At 37.9% G+C, this 21,651-nt stretch overlaps 1 protein-coding gene across 1 annotated transcript in view; it reads left to right on the forward strand.

Moving 5' to 3' along the window:
- Positions 1-21,651, forward strand: part of MYO3A (myosin IIIA) — a gene marked incomplete at both ends in the record, with an annotated part of 82,365 nt that overhangs the window by 27,893 nt on the left and 32,821 nt on the right. Inside the window, 10 exons of the mRNA XM_010294327.1 lie at positions 2,061-2,160; positions 4,469-4,585; positions 5,640-5,744; positions 5,829-5,912; positions 6,682-6,884; positions 9,212-9,310; positions 9,410-9,524; positions 12,783-12,909; positions 13,904-14,114; positions 16,387-16,534. Coding sequence (XP_010292629.1) covers positions 2,061-2,160; positions 4,469-4,585; positions 5,640-5,744; positions 5,829-5,912; positions 6,682-6,884; positions 9,212-9,310; positions 9,410-9,524; positions 12,783-12,909; positions 13,904-14,114; positions 16,387-16,534 — 1,309 coding nt within the window. The remainder of the gene's footprint in view (positions 1-2,060; positions 2,161-4,468; positions 4,586-5,639; positions 5,745-5,828; positions 5,913-6,681; positions 6,885-9,211; positions 9,311-9,409; positions 9,525-12,782; positions 12,910-13,903; positions 14,115-16,386; positions 16,535-21,651) is intronic.

Below are 21,651 nucleotides of genomic sequence, written 5' to 3' on the forward strand. Positions count from 1 at the left end.
CTTTTTTGGCCTCTAGTAAATACTGCTGGCTACTACTACTACTACTACTAAAAAAGAAAAGTAAAGATTCGGAAGCAGGTTGCTTTCCCATGCAGCTCCAGAGTCCTAATGACAGTTTGAGAGCAATTTGCAAAATATCTGGGTGTAAAACTGGCAAGACTTGGTCTTATTCTTCCATCAGGGCAACGTAGATCCTGTTCAACCACACTGTTCATTGTGCTTCCTGGTCACTTAGCCTCCACACTGGGTATTGGGGTGCAATATTGGCATGGAGACTATGAAACTATTCTGGCTTTTACAATGAAGTCTTACATGTTTGTGTCTTGATATTAAGGTTGCAGAATTAGTCAGATGTGGTGGCTGTGAAGCTCCTGCCTTTGCACTATAGACAATGGAAAGACTCCAGTGGTAGCTGGCACCTGCCTAAGAGAGGAAGAAGCTGCTCCATTACTGGTACCTGGGTGAGGATAAGCCATTCTGTCACCCTCAGGGATCATTATAGACAAGAGAGATGGAAAGAAGTGTGAGATGAAGTGCACTCATGCCTGCACTTGCATCATTCAGATCTTGATTGCACTCACAATTTGCCCATTTCTTCCAGCCCCTTTTCAGGCCTGGTAATCAGTAACTGATGCCAAGTGGGTGCCTGCTTGACTTTCTGCACTTGCACCCCACAGCCTGCATGACCTGAACTAGCACCTCTGAAATAGGTGGTGTTTGTGGAGTAGGTACAGCCCATTAAACTCTGCAGTAAGTCTTACTGTGGGAGTTCAGAAAACTCTTAGCTTGCCCCATCAGTATGATGTTCATTCATTTTGACTTTCAGTCTTGGTGCAAGTGCCCTCTTTCTCCTCTCCTCTGTTCACTGTATATTCAAGCTCTTGCCTGGGTAGAAAATACGTGTCTGCTTTTACTCATGCCATACATCCAAATGTCAGAATTAAATAAAGGATGTCTTGTCTGGAATCAAGGTAAAGAGTGCTTGTGTTTCACACAACACAGTTTCCCTGCTGTCTCAGTTTACCAAAGTATACGTTCCATATGTTTGAGAGATGCCTTCCTACCTATAGTATCAAGAGGAGTGAGGTCATACCAGGAGATCTGATTTACTTGGTAGCCTTTCTGTGCTTTTGCCATATTGCACATCTGCGCTTGATTTAGCTTGTGAACTCTGCTGTTACTTATCCAGTTTCCCTTTCTCTGACTTTCCCCCATCTCATAAAGCTAGTATAACTAATGTGAATTGTAAACCTTGCATTTTCTGATGGTTTTGCTTTGTTTAGCAATGTCTTTACTCTTGGATAGAGAATGATCCAAGTCCCTGGGAATTTCTTGCTAAATTCTGTAAGACTGCGTAAAGTTTTCTTTGGTTTGATTAAAAAAGAAATCTCACTTTAAGGCAAACTTAATTGAAGTTTAAATCTGATAAGAAAAAGATTTGAAAATTTGTTTCCTTATTTTGTACAATTTTTTTTCCTGTAAAGTCCAAGAAAATTATTCTTGGTCAGAGTGTATTTCACATACCATAATGGTTCTGTAACACTTCACTCTACAGTGTGACCATCTCAGCCAGACTTTAAAGCATTGTCATTACTAAACTAGAAATGTTTCCATCCTGAATGCTTTGTCTGTATCATCCTTGCTGTACTATCTCATCATACACCCCTGGTTTTGTCCTATTCTTTATGTTTACCTGGGTCATTTTTCTTTTTGCTGGTAAGTGCCAGAACTTGAATATTAAATACTTTATAAAAATGTTCTCTTTTTCTTTTACTGCATAGCTCCAGTCCTGCAACTGATGTAGCGGTGTGATCAAGCAAGGATCTGTACAATTAAAAAGTTATTCATACTATCACTTGTGAGATCAGACCATAGGTTTTGAGTTGTCAAGTACAGGTGTTCTGTACTAAAAATTATATCATGTCCTGTTATTCATGTGTTTGAATTCAGAACAATGGAAAGCTGGAATGTTTTGGCTGAATTGCCTTCAAGGTGGTTACAGATGAAAGATCTGCCATGTGTTTCCTTGCCTCAGGAAATAGCATGTCTTTCTTTTCTAGATTTGAACGTATTCATACAAAGAAAGGGAACTACAGTAAGTCACTAGTTTCCAACCAGGAAGAGGTAGACGATTTAGCAACCTTGGAGGTACTGGATGAGGTAAGAATCTCCTTTTTCTTGTTTTCGCAAAGAGGAGTAATCAGGTATTAAAACACAGTGGTGTGCTGTTGATTTTCAAGTTCAGCTATATTCACACTTCAATTGTGTAAGTGTACAACGGTCTTTTACCAGTTTTTGCAGGATATTTTACATGAGATTGCTGTGTCAGGAATGGTTCCAACTCAATGCTAAAACACCCTCTGCAGTCAAAGCTTCAGAATGAGCAGTATTGTGGCAACATTTGCTTAACAGGATTTATATTGCTCTATTTTATTACAGCTAAATATCTAGTTTGCAGTGATGTGTTAACCTGAAATTGGTCCAGGTACACAGACAATAACCTTCTTCCCTGTTGCTTGGACATCTAGAGTTACATCTAGACTAAATTAGCTTTCCATACTTTCCTAGGCTGGGCTCTCACTGACTTACTTTGGTATGGAGATGCGTTGAGATTTATGTCAGCTGAGGCTCTGACCTAACAATGCCTTCTGGTGAACTTTTGATGGAATTATTGATTCTGACTAGTTTGTCAAAATTTGAAAATTAATCCACTAGGAGCAGGGGAACATGCATAAGGGAGAAGGGAAGTCTGTTTTGTTTATACCTTTAAGCTTCAAAACCAGAAAGAAGAATTGGGCCACAGCACATTACCTGCAGGTCTTAGAGGCCATCAGTGGTTGTAAACAAACTGTCAGTCTTCCTCTACCAGGCTGTGCATAGATTATAATTCACATTCTCTAATCTGTAAAACTTCTCTGGTAATATTGTGTCTTCATCAGTCCAGAATACTCAGTGTGGCTCTTGAGCTGGTAAACTACATAATGCTAACAGCCCACAGAACATCTTCCATCATCCAAGACCTTGGTTAGAGCAGCTTAATGTTTAGTTAATACTAATTGAGCTAATACAGACTTCATCTACTGCACAAAGCTCAGATTTAAGGATTTTTTATATTGGGAATAGCTGTATGTTATTGAGACTGGTTTTTATCTTTTTCCATGAAGCATATAAACAATATGAGCTAAAGAGAAGACAAAAAAAACCCCAGATGAGCCATAAGTATGTCCCATCTCCTCAGAAGTGGAGCGTTCTCAAGGAAGGTCCTCAGGAAGCTTTCACCTAAAGACGTAATTTGACTATGCGATATTTCATTATAGCCAATTCAGTTAAAAACTTCTTTCACATATGAATGACAGCTTCTCAAAACTGTCTCCTTTCTTCCATTCAAAGTTCTCTTCCAGTTTAGATAGACCTATCAGAAGGGCAAAACAGGAGAACTTCTGCCTGTGCAATAATTTTAAAAAGGGCAGAACTTCCCGTAAAAAATTATGTTAATGTAAATCTGGTTATGGCCAAAAGCAAGGTACCATTCAAAAACAAAAAAGGAAGAGTTTATCAAGGTAATGGAAAACCAAAGGTTTCTCCTTATGTTTTCCTGTGAAGGAAATGTAACCTCTTCAACTCTTGAGAATTCGGGTTTCAAGTGCATTAACACAGTGCACACCACTGTAAACAGTTGGATATAGAGGGAAAGCAATTCTTTCTGTATTCCTCCACTGCTGGTTTTTCTGTTTCAGTGGAAAAGGGGCCTAAATGTTTTCATATGTGCCTTGGAATAGTCTCAAGCTGCTTTGAATTTCTCCAGCTAGCTCTGCGTTCTGTTTTGATTGGAAACCTAACCAGGAACTTTACATACCCAGCTCTGTATGTAGAAGAAGTTGAGGGCAATTATGTCAAGAAATTGGGTATGCCACTAATGGGTCCTTCTTTTTTCTTGGTTCAGGAAGGACTGGCTCTGCAGCAGCAAAGAACAATCACAGCAGAGATTGGTTGCTAATAGAGAAAGGTGCCTGATTGTTTACATTAATAGGATCCAAAGAGCTGAACGTCTGTCTTGTCATACCTGAGAGTAATGTTAGAGCAGCTGTAATGGCAGTTATGAATTCAAGCATATGGCTCTTGCTTGATGAGTAACAGGAAGCTGTAGTGTTAGAAATTAGGACAGGATTGTCTCATGGAAACCTTTGATTAAGTGAATTTAAGCAGTACTTATTAATTCATTTTTCTACAGCCACTTGGGGATCTGTAAGTATATATTGTTCAAAGTGAGTTTGGACACAAGAAATTATGAATGCTAGTGTGCTTGAAAGCATTAGTCGCTTTCTGATCAAAATTGGTTGTACTCCTGACCATTAATACCTTCCCTCTCTCACCTGTTCACTCATTGTAACTATATAAATATTTTACACATTTTCCTAATATTCTTTTTTCCCCCTGTTATTCAATGTTCCTATTCTTTCTTCATTAGAATACAGTAACAGAGCAGTTGCAGAAGGGTTATGCCAAGGATCAGATCTACACATATGTTGGAGACATTCTCATCGCTGTCAATCCATTTCGGAACATAGACATTTATTCTTCACAGGTGTGAAAATCTATGTTTGGTTCTTTTCCACTAGCACTGATCATGATAGACATGATCTACACTGTAGATGTAAAGATATTGGAGATAAAATTTTTTTGAGTTCCTCATTTCTGTGCTGAAATTCAGCACATGATAAGGATGTCTGTCAATATGTACCTCAAGGGACAATTTTATTGGTAATTCTGTTTTTCAGAGTGACTGAAGTAAATCTCAAGAATGATCTTACTTTTAATATGAATATTCATATTTTATGTGCTAGTGACTTTCAACATTCATTCCAGGATGAAATAAATTGTGCTAAACTTCATGAGATTTGTTGACTAGAACCCCACTGAGTGTAAAGGCACTAGCTGCCCATAGCAACTAGTTCAGAAGTAGTATCTGTACAGATAAGTGCATTTATGCAGGTGAATCTTGCTCCTCTTTGTGGGAGGGAGCATTCTTTCCCCTCCACTTTCCATGGAAAAATTCTGTACTGAGGCAGATAGCTGGAGGTAGGAGCTGGGGGCAATTCCTCCCAAGAAAGCTGGAAAGTCTTAGTTATTTAATTGATAAGGCAGTTCACAAAGTAACCCAGTAAAATTTAACTTTTGTGAATTTGCCTCCCCATTATACAAAAGGAGACAGATATGAAAGTCTGGTCATACAGTAATTTGACTTTATTAATTATCAGTTACTGCAGCTACAGAAGAGGTCTTAAGTTTTGATACCAATATCATGCATAAATACTAAGAGGATGTGAAGTACAAAGAACATCAAATTATAAGTTGGTCCTTTATGTCTGGCAACATTAAATTTTCTCCTGATAGTTTGCGTTTCATAGCATAATCAGGGCTGACATCACACAAAATTGTGGTTCATCTTTTTTAACAGTTCTTTTAGTACTAAGCACGTACAGATTCATGATTACAGTAACAGCTCACTCAGAAAACATCACTGCTGGTAACCTCAGCATGCTGTACACTAATCTGAAAATAAAACTAAACTCTCATAAGATAGTACAAAAAAAGTTGTTAAGGGACACTAATAATGTTTCCATTTTTCTTACACTTAGCATTCCAAACTGTATATTGGAGCCAAACGGACTGCCAACCCTCCTCATATTTTTGCTGTTGCTGACATAGGTTATCAGTCCATGGTGACATACAACTCCGATCAGGTAAAGATGAGGTGTCTCAATTATATACTTTGCTAGACTGAGACATATGTAATGAGCTGAGAGTCATGCTCTTGTTCTCTGCAGTGTATTGTTATTTCTGGAGAAAGTGGAGCTGGCAAGACGCAATCTGCCCATCTTCTCGTTCAGCAGCTCACTGTCCTGGGCAAGGTATGTTTCAAAGCAGATGCCTCTGTAAGGCTTCACTATCTTAGGCCTGATTGTACCTACAGACAGAGCACTGGTAGGGGGGCAAGACTGTACTACATTTTCCAAAGGACTTCTGTAACGTCAGATTGGGACATGATGCTGATCTATCTACCTCTTCCTCGCTCCTGAACTAGGATCACTTGAAAATATTTTGGGAATTCCACAAGGAAGTTCCCACTGCAGTGAGGGCTGTGACTTAGTCTGTCCCTTGTTTAATTGAGTGTCTTCAAATTACCCAAGCTGTACTAAATAAAATCCTCTTCTAGCTTTTCACCTCCTTCTACAACCAGATTGCTGTCAGTGGGACATGGTCATTCTGGGAAGTGACCACCATAGTTGTCTAAATAAAATGCCATTTTTCTATGTCCCAGGTGAGGTGCAAGCAAACTGATCTATTGGTATGGTGCAGTGCAGCAGTAAGCAGATGCTAACAAGGATCCTAAAATCAGGCCAGCCATCGCAGAGTGCTGGACCACAGAAATTGATTGGTTCTGCTGTTGTCGTTATCATTATATGTGTTATCTCTTCCAGCTAGCCATTAGTTCTGCAGGTTGCTATATTCTGACAGGTTTCATGGCACATGCATGCCTATCCTTCCATATAATTCACATGGGAATGGCAGCCCTGATGATGCCACACTTTTATCAACTAGAAGAGGAAAGGAACACTTAAGAATTAATGTATTTGAATGATTACTGATAATTTTAAGCAATCTCTTTTTCATATCCAGGCTAATAACAGGACTTTACAGGAGAAGATTCTCCAGGTGAATAACCTCGTAGAAGCATTTGGGAATGCAGGCACTATCATCAACGATAACTCAAGCAGATTTGGAAAATACTTGGAAATGAAATTCACTTGTGGTGGCACTGTAGTAGGAGCTCAGATTTCAGAGTATCTCCTTGAAAAATCCAGAGTCGTCCACCAGGCAGTGTAAGTATAAAAAAAAAAAATTTGACCTGATTTGGAGGTTACAGAGTAGGCCTACAATGCAGGAAATTATTTTGGATCAAAACACAAACATAAATAAGGTACTGAGATTTTTTTCTTATAAATGATACATTAATTGCTTATAAATCTGTAAGCTAGCTGAAAGCTACTCCTGATTTTTTTTTTATTGCCACCTGGGTTATTTAAACAAATCTCATAAAAATGCGTATGTGATATATAAAGTGTATCAGAATGCGTAAAGAATTAAAAACTTTCTAATAGCTCAGTTATAAATTTGTTTGTGAAAGTTTGAAGTGTTGTATTAAGTATATCACTTGGATTTAATTCCTCTGTGTTTCCTGTACTATTGCAGGTTTTTTGTTTCTTTGTTTGCAAAGTGCTCATTTTCAGGTTTGGAGCATCTAGTAGGATTTGGTTATAAAGGGTTATGGACCAACTGAAGAACAGATCCATCTCTGTCATGTGTGTATCTCACAATATAAAATGACAGAAAAATTAAATGGCATTTCAAATTAATTTAAATTATTTACATGTATTTTCTATGCTAATATATAGCACATCCAGACAAAAAATATTTTGTTAACTCTGTTTCTGCCATAATAACAATAAGATAAACAGTTTGAGACAAGGAATGTTGTCACTGACTTAAACGTTTCGCCTTGCTGACCTCTTACTCACTTTTACTCTTTTTTGTAGTTCTGCATGACCTTGTTGCCTGTTGTAGCTTTGTGGCATGAAGAACATCTAAGTATCACTTGGAATGTTTCAGTAAACAATTTAAAGTTAGAGGCAATTTTATGAAATTATGTTTTTTCCCCAGTTGAACATAAGCACAGAAACTGCTTTTTCAGAATTAAATCCACTTTTTCCTTAAAATACCACTTTTTCGTAACTTTTCATGTTTTTTTTTTCTGTGGCGGTCAGTTTGTATTTATATTTAGCCACATGCTGAGACAGGAAGTCAGCAAAGCATTTACGTGCCTCAAATGCTATTTAGAGAGGTGTTCAGATGTCTGAATTCATAAGAAAATGCCACCAAACTGTTTAGCATGAGAGCCACTGTAGGAGGTTAAATTTTGAGGCATGAACTTGCAAGGCTGTCTGAAGCTGTTTGTGTCGAGTGTGTTCTCCTCTTCACTGAGCTGTCTGTGTGGCTGGTCCATACAGCTGTGCCAGTGCAGAGAACTGGTGTTCAGGTACCTGCATGGCAAGGGCAGTCTCTTCTGCTTTTCTGGGAGAACATGACTCCCAAACTCACATGGAGAGCTAGGAATGGCTTTTTGCAGAAAACCAGTGACTGATTACCCAGAAAATGGGAGACCTAAGTTCCAGACCCACTTCAAGCCAAGAGATTTTGAACCTCCAGGTTCCCCTACCTTTCCAAGAGAATACACAAACCATCAGGATACAGTGAGGTTTCAGAGACTGTGCAAAGTATGGCTATGCAACCTAGTGGTTAAGATACTGAGGTGAAAGATAAGGCATCTGCTCCTGCTCCTTAAATCGATCTTGTTTTCTACTACTGACTGTCCACAGTTAAATACACAAACTAAGTTGGCACTGGCCTCTGATCTAGGCAGTCCCGTGCACTGGGCTCTGATCCCATTTCACAGAAGAATGTAGTGGTGCTCCTGAGACACGCGCCTCAGCTCATGCAGAAACCAGGGGTTTGAACACAATTCCTTTTAGCCGTTTCATAGTGACTGACTTGGCCATCTCAAGGTTCAGTGGTGGTTGCAGATTTCCACCAAAGCATCCAGTTCTTCCTGATAAGGTGCACAGGAAGCTTGGATGTGCATATAAACATTCTGTCCTGGGTTTGGGCACCTAACTTTTAAGCAAAGCATGCCAAGTCATAAGGCCCTTTGCTGGATGTCTGCTTATGTGCTTTCTTGGTTCAGGGCTAAAGGACACAGCAAACATACTGGATTCGGTGAATCGGGACTTCTCTCCCATGGTCAGAAGATTTTTAAAAAATAACTGGAGGTTAAACAGTCCATTTAATGTGGGTGGGTGAGCAATGTGCAAGATCTCACCCAGCATCTACCAATTGCAACAAAGGCAGAGCAGCATTTAGCTGCTTGTAGCACCAAGCAGCCACCCTGGCAGCTTCAGAACAAACATACAACCAACAGAGAAAGGGTGTTCACTTCACAGGAACTTGTGTAGTAAAGCTTTTTTCAAGGTCCGCTGTCAGTTTGCATGAACCTTGCCTGTTCTTTTAATAACATTTAATAATAGTATGTATGTCATCAGTAAATGTAACATAGTTACATTACTAAACCAGATTGTTGTTTCTGTTGTTTCAGAGGAGAGAAAAATTTCCATATTTTTTATTATATTTATGCTGGTCTGGCAGAAAAGAAAAAACTGGCACATTATAAACTGCCAGAATATAGACCTCCCAGGTAATGCAGTTTATTTTTACATAAATTGATACTAAGAAATGCAGTGTTGAATTCTCAGCCTCGTTTACATTCTAACTCTATATCCATTAACTCTTTCAGATATCTGCAAAATGATCATTTCAGAATAGTGCAAGATTTCATGAACAATAGCTTTTATAAGTCTCAGTTTGAATTAATTGAACAGTGCTTCAAAGTCATAGGTTTTACACTGGAGGTGAGTGCTGATAACCCTTTTTTTTGGTGAACTTTAATGGCTACCTTAATCAGGAAAAACTTATATAAAACATTCAAATAATCTCCCTTGTTATTGTCTTCCTTTCACAGTAGTGTGTTTATGTTTCAGGATATTGCATGGTCAACTTACTGTTATATTATCACATTTATATTTTTAAGGTTTCAAGGCATTGATAAACTAACAAAAGTCAACAAAACTTTGAAATCAGTAAACACAGCACAGCTGAGTATTTGGGAAAAGGAGGTTCTTGCAAATTAAATGCATGGAAAATGATGTTGTAACTATTTATTAGCCTATAATTTTAGGCCTGTGAATATGAGCCTCATCTCTTTTAGGATTAAGTCCATCGTGAGAGTTTTAAAAATTCATTGAGTTGATCTGAGTTTTGATGAACTCAATACATTTTCACAACTCCAGGGGTAAAATTGAATGAAGTTTTTACATCCCTTTGGAGTGAATCTCATCACTAAACATTAACTGAGCCCATTCTTTCTTTGTGATCTCATACCATTATTCTGCTGGCCATTAAACCCCTCTTCTCAGGCTGTCTTTGGTATAATTAAAATAAAAACAGGCCTCTGGATTTATGAAGTAGGATGCAAGGGAAGGAAACTCCATCCTGCACCCTAGTTCTCTCTTCTTAGAAGTGGTGCATCACAGCTGCAGTTTACCACTGACTCTATGTATTACAAATGATGATCCTTACAGTATCTGTGAAATACAGCACTAGTGCTGCAGAATGGATATATATTTGAATTTCTTTGACAAAACTGCATGTTGTAAGGAGCTTTTCACAGTCACTTCAGTTGAATATTCCTGGCTTCCCTCAATGTAAATATTTGAATAGCTAGCAGAACAGGTTTACTCACATATTCTGTTCCTCCATGCTCATTTTGCATTAAGTTGTAGTAGCAGTGGAGTTCACAGTCTCTTTCTCCTCTACATGCTAATTCACAACTGCACTTAGTATTATCACACCTGTACTATCACATCCTTTCATACCTGTACTTTCACCTTTGGAGAAGCAGCGTGGAAGGATATGCACAGTTCAGCACTGATAGTAGTTTTGTCACAGCACCAGAGACCTTGCTAAGTCCTAATTTACACCATGAAAAGCAGCAAGTCTGTTTTTGTTCACTTGGATGGAAACAATAATCCTGATCATCCAAAAGAGACCTTCCTTACATACTGAAGATCCAGTTAGAACTAGGTCACTGGCCACATTGTGCAGTTCTAGCATGGATCTTCACTTGATTAACTCAGCAAGCCACCGTGGGCTGAATCTGTAAAGAACTACCTACCTGCAGAAGCCCCACAGTTTCAGAAGCAGGTTGAGTACCATAGGCAATCTAACTGTGGTTACGTTAGCCCCATCCATGTTAGCCTGTCTTCCATTCTCCACAGGATGAATTAGCCTCTCTGAGGCTGTGTTTGCAAGAGTGAAGGAACAGAGAAGTCTTCTTCCCCCACTGAGGTTCTGATATAGGATGCATGTGCAGAGACAATTTATTTTCAGTGAGAAAAAGATACTGTAAGACAATGAGTTCCTTTTCTAAGTTCACTTTTTAGTAATGCAGCCTTAAGCTTTGACATTCATGCCAGTGCACAGAGGAGGTTCTATATAAGCATGTTCCATGTTTTATTAGCAGAAAACCTTGGACAGAATATCTTTTCCACTCCAATTAAAACTGAGACCTAAACAAGGCTTTATTTCTTTGAAATCTGTTTTTAACTGACTGGCAGGCTTTAATAGTAACTACTGTCAGTACTCCCTGTCTTAAAATCACAGTTTTATTTCAGGCTGCATGGCAAAATTAATAGGAAAGGATTGCCTGAGGTGAACAATAATCATGCTGTATGAGACAGATCAAGCCAGATTTCAAACACACTGAAAAAGGGTACAAAAATGTCAGCAGCCATACATACTCTATGGTATAATGGCAGAAGTTAAGCTATCCATTTCTTTGCATTTCATCTGCGTCCCTAAGCTTAAAATGAAAGTGACTGGTAAACCTAGGTAAACTATGTGCCTATTATTCTGAGCATAATTTTTTAGAGTGAGCTTATCTAGTTTGTCTTGCTGTCACTGGAATAATTAATTTATTAACTACTAGATTTACTTCCAAAAATGTTGAGGACAAGGTCAAATATTCTAGAGCAATTAAGGATTTTATCTGAGTAAATGGTGTCTGATGTGGTACCAGAAGACTATTGAATATGAGGGATAAAATGCCATGCAATTATAAAAAGCCCATCATTATAAAATATGAATCAAATTTATAAAACTGCTTCATCTATAAAACTTATAAACCTGCTATTTATAAAAAACACTATTACTGCGTGCCTCAAAATAGAATATCATGGATTCATAGCTTAAAACCTAGTCTGCTTTACAGGAATACCTCAGCATTTCTGAGTAGAAAATACTCAGAGATCATCAAGTATGCTGATAAATGTTCACAGTTCAGATGAAAATTCACGGTTCAAATCTAAGTCAAACCTTAAATGAAAGCATTATTTCGTTAATTGCAAATATGATTGTATTTTAATCATTTACTGTATAGATCACTTCACTGTCCAGACTAATATTAGCCTCTTTCAAGGCAGAATCCCTCGTCAGAACCTACAAAATCATTTGAAATTTAAATATGTTTAAGTAAAGTCCATACTGAAGTGCTTTGGTGACTACACAGTTCCTAAATGACATTTTGAAGGGTAAAGTGCTTTGCCAAATCAGAGATTTGAGGTCTCACTCTTCTCCCAGTGAAACTTTTTCCAATGACATTGGTGGCAGCCATTGCAGACCTATTATTTGGAGTACCTTTGTTTCCATGATCCAAGAAACATAGATGCAGATTTTTTATATTCTTGTTGATCTAGGTATTACATTTTTAGACATGCTTGTGCCTACAGACACAGTGAAGGGTAGATATAAATAGCCTTCAAATTCTTTCTGTGTAAGAGGATTATGCTCATCACTGTTTTGTGCTTCCCCTACTCCATGTCAGTTCTGTCCTGACCACAAGTATGGAAGGGAGATGAGGCTATAGTTTGTCTTGCCCTCTTCAGGTGTCTTATGCTTGAAAGACTATGCTGGGTACAGAGCAGGGAATAACTGCTGAGAACAGTATTCCTAATAGTGTGTGGCGCACAACGGGACACAACACACGTGCGCATCGCACAAACCAAAGTGACATATCTATCTGGCTATTGCATCCTTTTTAATATACTTTTCAGGAACTTGGAAGTGTGTACAGTGTCCTGGCTGCCATTTTAAATGTGGGCAACATTGAATTTTCTGCAGTGGTATCTGAACACATGATTGACAAGAGCAACATTTCCAATCCAGTAGCCCTGGAGAATTGTGAGTGTTTCTTCTTGATTTAAGATTGTTTTCCTTTAGTGTTTTGATAGCGAATTTCTTTTATTGCAAGAGAGTTATCAATGAAAACTGTATTCATATGGAAATTTTGCAAGAATAATTAAATGCTGAAGATAGATTAATTCCAAGCCCACATAAATTCAAACGCGAAAAGAAAAAATTTCCATGTTATGCACCTTATTTGACTAAACAGTTCACTGGCATTCAGGAAACATGACTAATACTGCAGATGCCTGAAAAGAAAATCTTTGGAATTTTTCCAAGGTTATTTGAACATTTGATGGAGAACCTCATTAACACGTTGAATAGTTTTTTCCCAGTTTCTTTCTCAGAAACTCATTACTTGTTCCCCACATGTGCCTGTTGAAATATGGCTCACTGATCCTTTGGAAGGGTTACCTTACACTACAGGCTGCCAGGAGGCAGAAGAAGGAAAGGGGCAAAGATTCTCAAGAAAGTTGCTACTCTTTCTCAGTAATTACAGGTGGGGAGATAATGAAGCCTTCGCACTATCTTCTTACACGTTTTCCTGCCATAGATAGAAAAATACTGTGGAACCGGGGAAGAAGCACCCCTTTTTTGGAGCAAAACGAGTACAGCAGTGGCTTATATGGATGGATTATAACTGAGAGGGATATTCACACCTCACAACTTACGTACTTCTGACATAGTCACCTAGATCCCTACCATTTCTCAGTAGACAATTTGGAGAAGTAGCCTCCTTGATAAAACAGTTTAGAACCTAAAGGCCTCTGCTTTGAATCACGTACTCATTGACTGCAGTGGAAGCTAGCAAGGTTGGTGACTAAATTAGATACTGACAGTTATTTGGCGTGAACACCCTCATTAGTCATAGTTCGAGACTCTGATTTGGCCCTTATTCATAATAAGTTGCACTTGCAGCTTTGTTTGCAAAAATGTGTATTTTTCTTTCCAAAATCTGCCTCTGAGCTCTGACTGTGACCTTGCTTCCTAGGTGCATCCTTGCTGTGTATTCAGGCAGATGAACTGCAAGAGGCCCTCACTTCTCACTGTGTAGTGACTCGAGGAGAAACAATTATTCGTCCCAACACTGTGGAAAAAGCCACTGATGTCAGAGATGCCATGGCCAAAGCACTGTATGGGCGCCTCTTTAGCTGGATAGTCAATCGCATCAACACTTTACTCAAACCTGACAAACATTTAAGGTAAAAGAAGATTTTCCAGAATAAAGAGAGATTTTCTGTGGGAATAATACTGTTTACACTAGAGCATTTAATGTTCTCATCTACTTTTTCTCTGCTACCTTTTTGTTTATGACACCACCATATTAAAAAAAAAGGTTTTGTCCTATTCATAGTATGCAGTGAAAATACCGTAGATAGGGATAGCACAGGCGCCTGGTGTTTTCTTGTTTGACCTTTACTCGTTTAACCCTTTGTAAATTACATACTAACTACTTTTTCCGTTATACTTTTTCAGGGTCAACTTTTGACATTCTTCTCTTGATTACATAGGTCAAATTCTGCTCTTATTTGCACTGATGCTGTTGCTTCTGTTGCTGTTGTTATGAGCGTGGTTTCATATATGTGTAAGAGTAGTTTCCAAACACATTTGCTGAGGTTAATGTCCACCCTACCTTTACAAGATGACATTTTAAACACAGAGACAAGAAAGATATGTGGAATGAGGATATAAAACATTTTGCAAATTAATCAAAGAAGAAATTATTTGGCTTGCATTATAGATCCTATAGATTAGGGCCCTCATTGGCTGACAATAGCAGTGGATAGTGGTGAACTTGTAACTACCTGAAGAGGAATATCAATAATAAATAGCTTTGGTTTGCAAATCTGGATTTTCTGGAATTTTTTTTTTTTTTGAAACATCAGCAGAAAGCCAAGGCTGCAATCCTAAAATTTTTCTAACCTTTCAAATATTCGGTAACAGCAGAGCAGCAATAAATAGAACTTTAACCAGTAAGTGGTAGGATAAAATTCACAATAGATGGGGCAGCACTGGTAGCCTGTGTGCCTCTCTCATGTGCCTGTTACTGAGCACTTTTCAAATTGAATTCTTATTAAGCTGGTGAGGAGGGAGAAAGTTCAACCTGAAATGTTCACTTTAAAAACTCAAAAAAAAAAAAAAAAAAAAACCACAAAACAAACAGAAGTCTGCTTTGGTTTTGTGATAGTAAAATAATTTGTGTTTGCTATTTTTATGTAATTAGCTCTGAGAAGGAACAGAGCAGACAAATTTCAGCAGTCTATTCACCAAAAATGTAATTTCCAGACAGATAAGATAGTCAGAAAATTCAGGTCAAAGTCAATAATTTTGATCCCTCCACAATAAAACAGTTCCATTTTTGAGATGGGCTTCACAAAGAGGTTCAAGTGCTATTCATGAGTATCTTGAGGCTAGTTCTTCGTATCCGATTTCCTAAAAAAATAAAATAAAATAAAATAGGTTACATATAGCCCCTCCAAGGGTTTTTATAGATAGAATTGATTTTTTTTTTTGATTTAGCTAGGAAAAGACACTAATGACAACTTCAGTTTGATATAAAATTGCACTTTCTTAATTTTTTGTTTCAGCAAATAAATACAAATATTAGACCTTTTTTTCCAGTTGCAGAAATGACCACTTATGTCTCAGAATGCCTTAGCTAAAATTTCAAACTGAAGTTTTTAGTAGTAGTACTTCTCTGGAACTTAATTGGTAATTTATATTCATATTACACTCCAGTGCTTAAAGTAGTTATTTAGATGCATAAAAGGTCTAACTATTCATTCTTTTGACTTTCATGTTAAAATAAGCAGTTTTAATTGTTGTTTTTACAGCTTTTTACAGTAGAATAATTAGCAAATATTAGTTTAAAAATAAAATTGTAAATCCTTTATATGCTTATCAGTTGACTTGATCATTATGTGATTCAGTGTATCTGGTCTGCAAATACAGTCATCTTTGAATTGATGTGCATTTATTGTATTTGAAACAAAAACTGATTGTTATTTTAAGAGGTATATGTAATTGTTGTGAATAAATAATATGAGGAAATAATGTTTAATGACAGCAGTCTTTAATTTCGAGATGGTGGTGAGTAAAGCCTGTTTTATTACAAGAGAAACAAAAAGAACTGTATGTTGTTTCTGTACTGGAGTCAGCTTTTTACAGTAGAATAATTAGCAAATATTAGTTTAAAAATAAAATTGTAAATCCTTTATATGCTTATCAGTTGACTTGATCATTATGTGATTCAGTGTATCTGGTCTGCAAATACAGTCATCTTTGAATTGATGTGCATTTATTGTATTTGAAACAAAAACTGATTGTTATTTTAAGAGGTATATGTTTTAGCAAAAATTATCCTGTTTAACTTGCATACAGATTTAGCCCATTATTTCCTTTTGTGAAATAATAATGAAGCTAGTCAGTGTAAAATAAAGATACAACAATAGAAAGTTTATTTAATCTTTGCAGTGGAAACGATGATGGTTTGAACATCGGAATTCTTGATATCTTTGGCTTTGAGAATTTCAAAAAAAATTCTTTTGAACAACTCTGTATCAACATTGCCAATGAACAAATTCAGTTCTACTTCAATCAACATGTCTTTGCCTGGGAACAGGTATGTGTTGAGTATTTTGATAAAGCTTTAATATTGCTGAACATATAAAACCTTGTCTCAAGAAACTCCATTGTTCCTTCTCCATAATAGGTTGTAAATTGCAGATTATAACAAATGTTTTCCGAGTATGTATTCTGTGAAGCAATGCTTGCTATTTGCAAGTAAAATGCCTACATAAAATGCATTAAACTTGAAATTTACAGTATCTAAGCAACATAACACAGTGATAATCAGTTTGATGCAAATGCAATGTTGTTTTCTTGAGGAATAACATAAGTAATGTAATGTATGATTCTACAGTAAAAAAATAAATGAGTGGTAACATAATTTTTGAAGTGCAGTGTTCATAATAGTTTACTAATAACCTTAATAAACACTGAAATTCCATTATTAAAAACTGAACATCTCACAATTATTTTATTTTTATTCAGGAACTAGATCATCTAAGCCAAACAATAATGGATTCAATCTAAGTAATTTGGTGTAAAACAGAGAAAAGGAATAGAGTTGTAATTATAGAAGTTTATGAAATTCAAAAGCAGAGTGAAAAACCTCAAAAAAGATCATCTCAACTTTGTAAATAATTCCATTAGAATTAAATTAACCATCTTTAAATCATTATTCAATATTGTTATTTGAAGAAATAACATCTCCAGGAAAACAAATAGTAATCTTGTTGAAAAAAGAAATATTCCAGAATTCTGTGTGAGCAGAACAGTCAACACTCAAATTTTAGGTGAAATAATACTTTCTCTGTTTTATTGAAATTATTGGGTTTTATGATACATAGATGAAAATCGTCCTGAATACTAATCTTAATTATTAGTTGGAAAAAGAGTATTCTGTCAGTGTTAGTCACTGCTTGTTTTAAGGATGAGACAGATACAAGTTTGGAACATGTCTGTATGCAGGTGTGTACATGCATGTGTCAGTGTAGAGGTGTATATATCTATGTGTAAAATGGAAATTTTTTTTATATGGATCCATGTTTTATCCTGTTTCCAATTATTTCAGGAAATACTGTCTTGCAGTCTTAGACCTTGTAGTTGTTTTTGTAGATTTATGTGGGAGATGCTCAGTCATAAGTATTTGCTTGTCTTTAATACCAACAGAGAGAAATTAGCCTGAGCTACTGTAATTAGACTACTTACCTGTCTTCTTTCCAAAGTGCATAAATTCACACAAAAAGAGCACTTGGCTACTGCTGTTTCTCACAGCTGGAAGATTGAAATAGCACAGACTGCAGCACTGTTATTCATTCCTGTCGAATCCAGGCATTAACCAGGTCCAACGAACATAATTGTGTACATCCACTTTGCTCAAATGTTCCCTAACTTGATCCTCCCCCACTGAGGGTAAGTCTTCCTTGCTCCAGACTTTCCCTCTGGTCTCAGGGACCTGGGTTATCAGGCAAGACCAAGGCAAAGAAAGCATTAAGTATCTCAACCTTTTCCATGTCATCCATGCCCCTTCAGCAGCAAGCTCACATTCTCCTTAGTTGCCTTTTTGCTGGTGATGGAGCTGCTGTGGCTTTCCTAACCCTAACCCTGTACACTCAAATATTGTCTTAATATTCCTTCTCTTTTTTAATTAGACTTGGGTTCTGTTCAGTGTCATCTGCCTTTACTTGTTTCTAGATATCCTAATACAGAACACTTTGGCCAGACCTATATTAATGCAGAGGTTTGTGGTGTCACCATCTAGTAGGAACAGTTTGCTCTCCTGCACATGCCCAGCTGCAGAGAGGTCAGAGTGGTGGTTTTGCTACTGAGCAGATGAAGGAAAAATGAACTTCTGATTTTGACAACATACAGTTTACCCGTTTCTCCCTGTAGGAAATGAGTATGACAATTACAGACCTTATGCAAGGGGAAGGTGATCTTTATTTACAGGATCTTTAAGTACGTCAATTTTATCCACTCCCACTCATTCTCTCATAGATTTCATTGACTCACACCCATGTAGAAAGCATCAGGATGTGTGTTCAAGTGGTCTGGTCAGGATCATTTGTGAGTGACACAGAGAATAAGGGACACCAACTAGCAAGTCTTCATCATGTCTTTTAGGTTCTTCTTGCTGAAATAGTTTTTGGACAGATCTTTTACACCCTTTAGCAATCATCAGTTGTTACGGGGCTTTTCTTTGCCTCAGAACCTTATTTACTTAGAATCATAGAATCTAGGGTTGGAAGGGACCTTTAAAGATCATCTAGTCCAACCCCCCTACAATGAGCAGGGACATCTTCAACTAGATCAGGTTCCTCAGAGCCCCGTCCAACCTGACCTGGAATGTTTCCAGGGATGGGGCATCTACCACCTCCCTGGGCAACCTGTGCCAGTGCTTCACCACCCTCATTGTCAAAAATTTCTTCCTTAGATGTAGTTGAAATCTACCCTATTTTAGTTTAAAACCATTACCCCTTGTCCTGTCACAACAGGTCCTGCTAAAAGTCTGTCCCCATCTTTCTCATAAGTCCCCTTGAAATACTGGAAGGCTGTAACAAGGTCTCCCCGGAGCCTTTTCTCCACGCTGAACAACCCCAACTCTGTCAGCCTGTCCTCATAAGAGAACTGTTCCAATCATTTTTGTGGCCCTCCTCTGGACCCTCTTCTACTTCAGGCCTCCGTAATCTTTAGGCAAGGTCATTATCTGGTTTTGCTTGTTTGGAATCTTTATGACTACAGTCTGTTTCCTTGGTGGGCTCGTAGGAAAAGGAAAGGCGTATGTGATGTGCTGTAACCTTGCAGTCATCCTCCTGTTGTCAGATTTAGAGGGTGTTCCACTCACTAGCTGTCTGTGCTGTGTTTTTATGTGAGTGAAAACCTTCTGGTCTTGATGTAAACACCACTTTCCTCAATTTTATTCCTGTGAACAAATGTTCATCATTCAAATCACAGGCCATTCTTCTAAGACTCTTCTGGTGTGTATACGCACATTTCCATTCATATTTCATTTATACCAGTCCTAATATTCCTATTACAAGTGTCTATATCCTGCCTGTAATACCAACCAAGTAAGATGTCTGCTTTAATTTACATGACACCACTACACTAGATGATATATTAAAATTATATTTATATAAAATATAAACATAATTATATTCTCTTGTAGCAGACTCCAAAGATATTACTATGACAGTGCAGAATGAGCTATACAGATTAAGTGTGTGCGAGTGTGGGTGTAAATACCGCCCTCTCCCTTCAGAGCCGGGAAATGACAAATGTATTATTCTGCAATACAACCCAATGGCACGGGATGATTTGCAGAATGATTCGTAGTCATTATAAGACATCACTTTTTACTTACTTATGATGTGGTTGTCCCAGTTTGCCATGGTTTAAGCCCAGCTGGCAACTAAGCACCACACAGCTACTCGCTCACTCCCCCACGGTGGGATGGGGAAGAGAGTAGGAAGGGTAAAAGAGAAAACTCATGGGTTGAGATAAAGACAATTTAATAGGTAAAGCAAAAGCCGCACATACAAGCAAAGCAAACCAAGGAATTCATTCACTGTGTCCCATGTGCAGGCATGTGTTCAGCCATCTCCAAGAAAGCAGGGCCCCATCACACGTAACAGTTACTTGGGAAGACAAACACTATCACTCCGAAGGTCCACCCCTTCCTTTTTCTTCCCCCAGCTTATATGCTGAGCATGACATTGTATGGTATGGAATATCCATCCCTTTGGCCAGCTGGGGTCAGCTGTCCCGGCTGTGTCCCCTCCCAGCTTCCTGTGCACCCCCAGCCCATGCACTGGTGGGGTGGGATGAGCAGCAGAAAAGGCCTTGACTCTGTGTAAGCACTGCTTAGCAGTAATGAAAATATCCTGTATTATCAAGACTCTTTCCAGCACAAATCCAAAACATATCTCCATACTAGATACTATGTAGAAAATTAACTCTATCCCAGCCAAAACCAGCACACAGTTTTACATCACAAGAACCGGCTTTGAGAAAGCAGGTGGCTTCAGGATCTTTTCTGATCTCTGTAAGGACTGTCCTGTGTTCACACCAGTAATGTACTTTAACTGTAAATACAGGCCCTCCCTGCAGACAAATAAGAGAAAGCTATTTGCAGGAAAATATAAAATATAATTACCAAATTTTCTATACCTGGAAAAAAAGGAAATATTTTCCAAGTCATATGACTGAAATTGTTCTTAATGATATGAAGTATCACTTACGTAACAACCAAACAATAGGATGACCCCTGCCCTTTGCTGATGTGTCTGTCTGGCTTTACACACATTTAGGGGTTTTTGTCTTTACTACTGAAAGACAGGAGTTATGTGTAGGGGAAGGCTGATGCCAGCAGTCACCGAGACCTTTGTGTTGACTTTTCATTATCCCAAATTGACTGTCATGCTGATGGAGCTATCCTGTTGCTGGGGTCCCAGGCTAGTATCTCTCCACAGCCCTGTGCAATGCCAGACAGACATGTTGGATTGCTCTGTGCTATCTCAGAAATCTTTAACATGACACTATGTTGCACCCTGTAGATCCACCCAAGGAAGACTTCAGAATTCAATTTCTTTCACACTTCCCTCAAGAGAAGACAGACATATAGGTACATTATTCCTATGTTTCTTTCCCTGTTTCGCCCTATTCAGTTCCACACCACATGCAATTAGATGAAATTTGACATATCTAGTGGAAAGTCAAGGCCTAAATCAGTTGATTATAGTCTAGTTCTCAATTAACCCATGTCAACCCAGTAAGTAGTGATTATATAACTAGGGAAGGTGAATCATTTTTTGGCAACTTGAGCAATGAAGACAAATAGTAAACGAACTCATAAGGCTGAATTGTACTTTCAGTGTTGCAGGTGACATGTTTTTAGCATTGTCGCTGGTTTCTTTTCTGTATCTGAAACTGAAAAGCATTCACAGTTTTGCTTTCCTCAGAAGTGTGGCCTACAAAAATGTGGCCTACAAAATTATGGCCTCAGAAGTGACAGTGGTACTACCACCACCCAAAGGCTCAGGGTGTCTGCTAGAGCAGAGTGTCTGTGTGCCAACATGGAGAACTCAAGTCAAAATTAAGGGATTTTTTCTTTATTATTGACTTAATGTTTGCATTTAAGAATAAAGACTTTCAGGCTTTAATGCAATTTTCTTT

Source organism: Phaethon lepturus, unplaced genomic scaffold (genome assembly GCF_000687285.1).
Source record: "Phaethon lepturus isolate BGI_N335 unplaced genomic scaffold, ASM68728v1 scaffold6059, whole genome shotgun sequence".
Lineage (NCBI taxonomy): Eukaryota > Metazoa > Chordata > Aves > Phaethontiformes > Phaethontidae > Phaethon > Phaethon lepturus.